General features: G+C 58.3%; 1 protein-coding gene across 2 annotated transcripts; it reads right to left on the bottom strand.

Moving 5' to 3' along the window:
- Window positions 1–542: 542 nt before the first annotated feature.
- Window positions 543–6,092, bottom strand: TNFRSF13C (TNF receptor superfamily member 13C). Of its 2 annotated transcripts, none has more exons than XM_055809018.1 (3): window positions 5,848–6,092; window positions 5,125–5,319; window positions 543–3,474 (listed from the first exon to the last, which is right to left on the bottom strand). In XM_055809018.1, exons 1-3 carry the CDS (start codon window positions 5,990–5,992, stop codon window positions 3,152–3,154), a joined length of 663 nt encoding a protein of 220 aa, XP_055664993.1. In that variant the 5' UTR covers window positions 5,993–6,092; the 3' UTR covers window positions 543–3,151. The 2 variants fall into 2 exon arrangements, with proteins under 2 accessions (XP_055664993.1, XP_005237495.1); XM_005237438.3 differs by having other exon boundaries at window positions 5,125–5,322; window positions 5,848–6,090.
- Between the last annotated feature and the right edge of the window lie 2,280 nt (window positions 6,093–8,372).

Raw genomic sequence — 8,372 nt, 5'->3', positions numbered from 1 at the left:
TCCATCATAGTGGAGCTGGTGGGGTTGAAATGGCTAGGGATATGCCTGAGGTGGTTTTGCAGTGAGGGTTTTAGCCTTGGCTCCTTCCTCCTGCCCTGGGGTGTCCTCAGACTTTCCCCTGGCTGCCTCCAAAATCCTGCACCCCTGCAGCCAGGTGAAGCCCGGCCTCGCCAGCCTTTCTAGGCACTTGTGAAGGCAGCAGGGCGGGCGCCAGGCCAGGGAGGAAGCACAGCTCCTGCCTCGCAGGGGGAAGTGAGAAACTGCTGTGGAAAGTGAAAGACAGGCAACATCCTCCCCCCGAAAACCACTTGCCCCGCTCCTTGTCCTGTCAGCCAGCTCCCGGCGCGGCCATGGGGGTTTGGAGGTGGCCAGGCCTGGCTGATTCCCAGCCATGCAGGTGGTTGTGAGCAGGGGATGTGCTAGTGAAGCTGGTGCAGAGGGAGCCCCTCAGCTCAAGGTCCTGCTGTACCTCTGGGACCACCATGCTGGAAACCCCTGAAGCCAGAGGAATGGGCACCCCCATACAGACCCCTGAGCATGCATTGGCAATGGATTCACTTTATTCTTTAATTTTTACAACCATATTTTTCACCTCTGTCCCTTCTGCTCTCCATGCAGACAAAACAGACAGCCCTCTGTCCTGTACATAAGGATGGAGAAGCAGATACAGCAGGGGTTGCAAATCTCCCAGGTCCAGGCAGGCAGGCTGGGCAGGAGGGGAGCACTGCCCCACCATGGCTAGCAGCTGGGCAGGCAGGATGCAGGGAAGACACCCCACGTGCCATATAACAGAGAAGAGATCCGAGGGGCACTTGCTGGCTGAGGAATCCAATGTGGATGGAAATGCCTCTTCTGCAAACTGCAGATGCTGGCAGCAACCCATAGAGGAGACACCTGGCTGAAGCTCTAGCAGAAATGAGAGCAGAAGCCCTTACCTGGGCAGCAGGAGGAGCTTTTTCATCAGGATTTGTATGGGAGTTTCTTTTACAAATTGCCACACCAGCTGGGGTGGGCAGCGCATCCACAGAGCTGAGCTGCAGCAGTCACCAGGCGGGAAGCAGGAGATGCCCCTGACAATCCTGCTCCATTTCCCTCTCATCCTTGTCTCTCATGAAGGAGGTTGCTCTGCGTCCCATGAGCAGTCCTTCCAGTGCCAAAACGTCTCTTGGCCTGGCTTTAGCTCATTTCCCCAGTCTGGATGCACAAAGATTGCTCGAAGTCACTTCACAGGGCTGGGTGAGCATGGGGATGAGGAGATGCCTGATTCGTGCTGCAGGGATACTCCTCCTGCGATGGCCAGCATGGCTGCTGTGGATAACTGGCAGCTCAGCACTGGAGCCTTCACAGCCCCTGCTAGTGAATGACACATGCCTGGAACCCCAGGAGACAGTCACTGGGCACATGGACCAACCCCTCCACCATCCAAGGCTGAGACAGGGACCCACCCCATCCTGGGACATCCTCAGCCGGATGAAGGCTCACCTCTGCCAGCCTGCTTAGGCCTGGGAAAGGAGTTGTGATGAGGAATATGGGCCTTGGCACCTGTGACAGTGCCTGTGGTCGTCCTTATGGGATGGATGTCATGAATCTGGCTCCAGTGCTACAGGCAGGGGAGAAGAGGAAGAGTCACCCTTCAATAGTAGTGCCTCGTCCTGCAGCCCCAAAAGAGAGTTCAGGCTTGTGTAGGGGGTCACCATCAGGGGGACATCCCCTCTGCAAAGTGCCACCAGGTGACCCTACCGTGAGCTGTGGCCCTGGGTGGCCCATTGGCACTTGGCAGCAGTGCTCCCACACCCTGCTTGGCCACCTCTGCTCAGTCCCCAAAGCCTCTCAGGCGAGGAAGCCGCCTCACCGAAGGAAAACCAGACCTGGGCTGCTGCTGACATGGCGCTTCATGCAAATACCTTCCCCCAACGCACTTCTAATTGCCTAACCACCCGCTCCAGGGCCACCAGGGTTTCTCACTCAATCCATTGGCCTGGCTCTGTTCAGCTAGGGGGATCAGCTGCTGTAATTACTTGGGAACAGCAATCCTACACTAATGAGTTCATTTCCGAAGTAGAGCCCTTCCCACTCAGTAAAGCCACTTGTGGGCCAGTGAACAAGACCATTACAGAAATATGCCTTGGACCAGCAATGCCAGCCAGCTCTGGTACACAGGCAAAGCCTTGAAGACTCTCACATAAATTAAGTCATCCTGCCTATGCTTGTATCATTCCTGGTTTTGCCTGGTGAGGAAACATCCATCCCAAGTGACACATAGTATTTCTGCAGCCACAGTGAGCTGAAGTGACAGTTGTCTGGGGCGGTAATGACAAGCTCTTGGAGCTCCTCTAGAGCAGCAGTTTCTATTGCCTGCCTCTGGTCCTCCCTGACTTCAGTGATCGTAGCTCAGAGCAAAAGACAGATCTTTTTCCCCTGTTCCCTCCCTTGCTCCCTCCTTGGGAGCTTGTTTCTCACCCCGGGGGTACCCAGCTGCAGAGGGGATCCCCATGAGCACTGCTGGTGGATGCCTGCCACTGTATGAGAGCACACAGAGGGAGGAGAGACCTGGACATTATGGTGGGAGAGGGGGGGCAAGTGGGGCAATACTGTGAATGGAGCAGATGCTGGATGGGCCTTGCTCCGTATGGCCCCAAGCCTCCTTTTATTGAGGTCAGTAGCAAAAATCAAGCTAATGGCAGCGGTGTAGGATTTGGTCCTAATGTAACTCCCTGCTTCCCTCTCCATCTTCCTTTCCTCTCTCTCTACTATTTCAGCCACATGTTCCCAGCAATCACCCATCCAGCAGAAGACCCATCCTGGCACAATGGCAGCCTTGCAAATGGCACAGCAGCCCCCGACATGGTCCGTCCTCACTGTCCGCATCTCCTCTGCCTCCTCCCAACAGTACGGCCATGGCAGCTGTCAGCAGTTCGGCATAACTCACTGTGATCCGCTTTGGCTTCTTCCAGTGCTTACAGAGGTAACTTGGGACTTGGCACAAACAGGAAAGTGGAAAAGGGCAGTCCTCTCAGAAGGCTGATCTTGCTCGAGGCAAAACCCGGTCCTCAGACAGCTCACATCTGTGCAAGGCTTCGCCTGCCTGGGGGTCAAGCTCTGGGTGTCTGCAGGGAGCAGCCGGAGTCCTCCAGCCCGGCTCCCCCCACCCTCAGGCTCTCTCCTCTCCAGCACAGTTCTGGGTGGTTTTGGTGGTGACCAGGGCTGTGGACCCCAGCTCAGTGGCAGGCAGTGGGAAGCCATGGTTGCGCTCATCGTGCTGGGTGTACACAGTGGAAAGCAGGACGATGTCACCGTCGGCATCACCCCGGCAACACGGCCTCCGCTTTGCCCCAGCTTTACCAGGTGGCCCTGGCATCTTCAGACCTCCATTGAGATGTGGGCATGGGACTGGGGTCAGGGTGGCATCTCCCTCCAGCACGACAGGGTCCTGGCAGCCCAGGCTGGGCAGGGGGCTGGTGATGTCCATGTTTTCTGGGATGGGGCAAGAAAAGGGGTTTACAGAGCGCACAGGAGTGGGTCCAAGAGGGTCTCAGGGAGAGGGTCGCATCCCTGGTGACACACTAGGGGGAAGACAGAGCTGAGCAGGAGGAGCCTGCAAGGTCCCCACTGCACCTCTTTTGCTGCAGAGCTGCTCCTGCTTACAGCTGATGGGTTTTGCCCACCCCCACCCCACTCCCATAAAAAAAACCCAATAGGGAAAGGCAGAAACTTGGACTTGCACTTCGAGCCCTCTCACTAAACCCTTCTTGTGGCAGAGCAGCCCAGCCCTTGGTGGCTCTCCCTCCCAGACCGCCTCCCACTTAAAAATAGACTTGTTTACATGCTTCAAACACAGGCGTGTGCTGCCAGCCCCAAGCCTCCTGCAACTTTCCACACATCCAGTGCCTCAGTGGTGGGCTTTCTGGGGTGCAGCCTTGGGAGACAGTAGGGACAAGGACCAGGGCATGTGGCAGGGAAGTAGCCGAGGGGTGTCTTTGGTGCTCTCCATCATGGCTGGATGCCAATTGCCACTGCATTTCTCCCTTCTTATTCATTCTTGGTATTTTCCCTAGGCGTGTGCATCACAGGCTGTTGCAGCCACACTCACTTTAGCAGAAAAGCCCCGGGTAATGTCCCCCTTGGTCTGAGCCACCCAGCCAACACCACCAGTGGCATGTGGTCAAGCCAGGGCATGAGGACTGGCAGCTCCTGGACCCAGTGCCACCCAAGGGTTCCCACCCGGGCAGTGGGGTGGTGGCAGGTGCCAGTATCCCCCAGGGTGACCCCTCGTGGAGGTACGGAGGAGCCATCCCCCCTGCCTGGGCGTGGGGAGGAGTGAAGCCAGGCAAGACCATTTCTGAGAAGAGTGGTCAGGACTGAGTCAGCACCAGGGCAAGGGTCCCTGGGGAAGGAAACAGCCACCTAGCCTCTGGATGATGACCCAACAAGATGGGCCGTCATGGGATACCATGGCCTCACCCCTGTGGAAATATCCTGCCAGGAAAGGCTCAGCCCTGTCCTCACCCCCCAACCCTATGTTTGATGCCTTTGGGGATGACCTTGTGCGGTGCTTTGATGTCCTGCCGATGGGGCTGGCCTTGACACTGTTGGAGTCTTTGGGGCACTTGCCTCAGGATGCCTGGCATCCCAAGCAGGAATAGCAAGCTGGGTGGCCAACACGGGACCCCCATTTGCAGTGCCGCAGGGAGAGGCTTCCTCTAGAGCCACCCCTAGATGTCCACTGCTGCCCCCGCAACCCCTGCTCCAGCCATGGCCCTCCAGCTAGCAGGGCAGAGGGAGAGGTTCCTTACCAGTGCTCTGTACGCATCTCCCGTGAAGAGGGGATGGTGCCAGCAGGTGCTTTAAGCAAGCAAAGGCACAGGGAGAGCTACAAAGGGAGAGGGATGGTTCAACAGGGCCACACTGGCAGTCACGTGCAGGCGTGGGTTCCCAGGGGACAGGGATGCTGTCACTCAGGGGATGGCTCTGCCACTCCAAAATGTCTTGGGGTGCCAGTGGAGCCCATGTTGAGCGTAAGAGCTGGCCTCGACAGGGATGTGCCTCAGGGGAGCCAGTGGCAAGAGTTCCCATTTGCCCTGGGTCCTCAGGGTGCTGTGACAAGGAGAGCAAGAAGTCCCCTACCTTCGGCCTCCTTGTCCACTGCCTTCCTCTTCCTCCTCCATTTCCCCACCTTGCAGGCCAGGAAGCCCCAGAGGGCAGCCAGAGTCAGGATGAACCCCACCACTGCTGGGACCCCGAAGATCAGGAGGGTGCGGGGCAGGTCCACCGAGGGGAGGGTGGGTGCCAGGGCGGAGGTGGGCGCTGTGTGGCTGGGCTCTGCTGTGGGGCAAGACACCAGCAGTGTCAGGAGGGGGAGAGCTGGGGTGGGGGAAGGAGGGCATCAGCCAGCATTACCCGCCCGTCTGTCCAACCTCAGGTCAGGGCTGCAGTAGCAGGGAAGGAGAGTGGCTTTTCACTGCTACCCACTCACCACCTACAACGAACCATCCCCCTGCCTGACGGGACCCTTGTCCCATGCACTGCCATTCCTGGCTGATGGGAGATGAGGGCATCCTGCCCTTCCCATGGTCACCCCTGGGGCAGGCTGTGACCCCTGCACCAGGCTGGACCATCCCTCTTCTCCCCGTACCATGTACCATGTTTCCCTCACTGGAACTAGCTGCCCTCTTCCTCTCTCCTCTTCCTCCAGGTGAAGGCAACTCTCCATCCTCTACTGCCACCTCCATCGCCATCTGCAGGAGAAGGCACCTTCCACCTGCCCACCCCCAGGGTGCCTGCAGCCCACTTGGCCCACCACCTCCCAGCCCCGAGGAGCTCAGTCCCCAGCCACCGTTGTCCCCTTACTTGTGTTGTCCTTAAACAAGTCGGAGCACTTGACACAGGACCTGGTCAGGAGGTCGAAGCACTGCGAGGAGAGGCAGGAGGAGGAAGAGGCACCTTTTCCTGATGAGGACATGGCGGAGTGGGAGTGAGAGCCCAGCTCCCGCATGGCGCAGCAGCAAAGGGGCTGCCGAGTGTGAAATCGCAGCGCCCCGGGGCCCGTGGCAGAGGGAGATACAGTCTGTCGAGCTGTGTCGTCTCCCTTGGGGCTCACGATTGCTGTGCTCGCCCTGGGGCGGGTCTTCACCAGGGAGGAGGAGAGCAAGTGCCCAAGCCCTACCCCTGCCTGCCCATGCAACGTGCCCTCAAACTACCTCTCTCCAAAATATGCTTCCAAATTCCCTGCAGCCCCTGGCATGCCCCAGCCGCACAACATGCCCAGCAGCATGGTGCCCCAGACCAACAATGTCACCTCCTCAGCCCTCACCCTTTCCCAGCCCACCCATAGGTCACCCCCAGCCTGGGCATGTCTCCCAGCCCGCAACCTCCCTCACCAGCTGGCAAAAAGCCCCCTCAGCATCCTCCAGTGCCTACAGGAGGCTTTTCTGTGCCCAGATACTTACAAGACCCCATCCCGGGGCCACGGATTCAGGTTAGGTGGAAAATGCAGAAAAGGACAGGAGGAGAAGAGTGCAGGGGCACCAAGGTTTCCCCTTTAGAAGATCCCACAGTCCCCAGGACATGGCTTGTTAGTGACTGCTGTGCAGGCAGGCCAACTGGTGTGTGTTCTCCACCCCTACTAATGATGGTGCTCTCCATCACCCTACTCTCTCCATCCCAGACCTGGGCCCATGGCATGGACCTTCCCAGCTCCTTGGCACCATGTCTCATTTTCCAGTGTTCAGACCTGGCTCTGCTCAGTAACTGCCCAGGGTGTGGGCAAAGCAGGTCATACCAAGCAAGTCTGGCCCTCATACCCTTAGAAGGGACTAAATAAGCCCTTAATGCTCTTAGGTGTTCCTGACCAGAAGCAGGAGAAACAAAGACAAGTCAAAGCCCAATGATTGAGATCTGAAGCGGGTAGATAGATTTCAGTGCTGTAGATAGCTCTTCTCCATCCCTACCAAACAAAAGTCATGTTCCCTTTTTCTTCACCCTGTAGGAAAGAAAGGGACCAGCCGAAATTGCTGGCTTGCTCCCAGCTGAAGGAAGTGGTGCGGGAGACCTGCCTAGGCCAGGAGCGCCCTAATGGGGTTTTATTGCTAGAGTCCCATCCTTGAAGCAGGTAGAGCCGCTGGGCTCTTTCTAGTGATGCCTCTGCTGCTCACTGTCCTGGACCGAGGCTGGGAGGGGAGGAGGAGAAAACCAAAGGAGAAAACTCAAGGTGACAGAGTACCAGGTGTCCCCACTGGACAACCAAGCCCCTCTGTAACAGGCCAGATGACTTGGTCCCTGGATATTCCTGGCCCTTTCCAATGGCTTTTGGGCAAGCTGAGCCCACAGCCTCTGTACCCCACCCCCTAAAGTGCCAGGTGGGACACAGTCACCACATCCCCATGCTGATTTGCAGCCCAAGCACAGCTCCCCAGCAGGGCAGGAGCTTTCCTATGGCAGGGCCCTCCCTGTCCCCCGGACATATCTCCCTCCCTGCCAGCAGCATCCCCAGAGGGTGGCTTGCACCAGGGCAGAATCAAAGCAGCCCCGGCACTGTCTCAGCCCCCCTTGCCAGGTGCCATGGGGCTCTGGGCAAGTGAAAGTCCTGACCAAAAGCGATCGCTGCCCACTGGTTCCACGCCTGCCATGATTTCACTTCCCTTCCCAGCCAGTGTGCCCAGCCGCTCACTCCCTCGCCCTCGCACACTGCCTGGCTGCCAGGGATCGCCCTGCCCAGCTGCGCCGTGCCGGCGGGAATGGCTGTGCCGAGCCCAGGGGTCTGCAGGCTCTACCAAAATGCTGCAAGAGCCTGGCCACCATTCCTGTGCCTGTGACTCAGTTATTCCTCCTCCACCTTAGTCAAAATAAAACTGAGCAAGCGGGGGCAAGCCAAGCACTTCCCTCTCTCAGCATGGCCCTGAGCTCTGAGGCTGTCAGCGGCATGGCCAGCTCGGCACCCTCTGCCGTGATGCTTGCGCTGGACAGGCTGCACTCGTCCTTGCACAGGTACCTGCCAGGAGAGCTGGGCCAAATAGGAGGACAACTCTCCATATCCCACCTCACCCAGCTCCCTGCCCCTCATGTGCCCCAGGTGAGGAGCAGGGCTGCAGTGCCCACATGGGAGCAGGAGGGGTGTGCATCCAGCAGCAAGGTGCACCGGGAGCAGCTCAGGGGGGATGGAAAGCTGTGATGCAGTGCCATGACCCACAGTAGGGAGACAAAGAAAAGCCTGGGCTCGCTCCAGTCCACATCTGAGCTCCAGGGCAGAGAGCACTGGGGAGGAGAGGGCACCCAGAGCCCTCGCTGTGTCCCCAGCAGGCAGCTCACAGAAGTGTGAGGGTAGGGACAAGGGAGCAGAAAACATCTTGCACGGCTAGAGTCATGCACAGAGGCAG

The sequence above is a fragment of the Falco peregrinus genome, chromosome 6, assembly GCF_023634155.1.
Source record: "Falco peregrinus isolate bFalPer1 chromosome 6, bFalPer1.pri, whole genome shotgun sequence".
Classification (NCBI taxonomy): domain Eukaryota; kingdom Metazoa; phylum Chordata; class Aves; order Falconiformes; family Falconidae; genus Falco; species Falco peregrinus.
The sequence above is the reverse complement of the archived record's forward strand: the minus strand, read 5'-3'. Positions and strand labels throughout refer to the sequence as shown.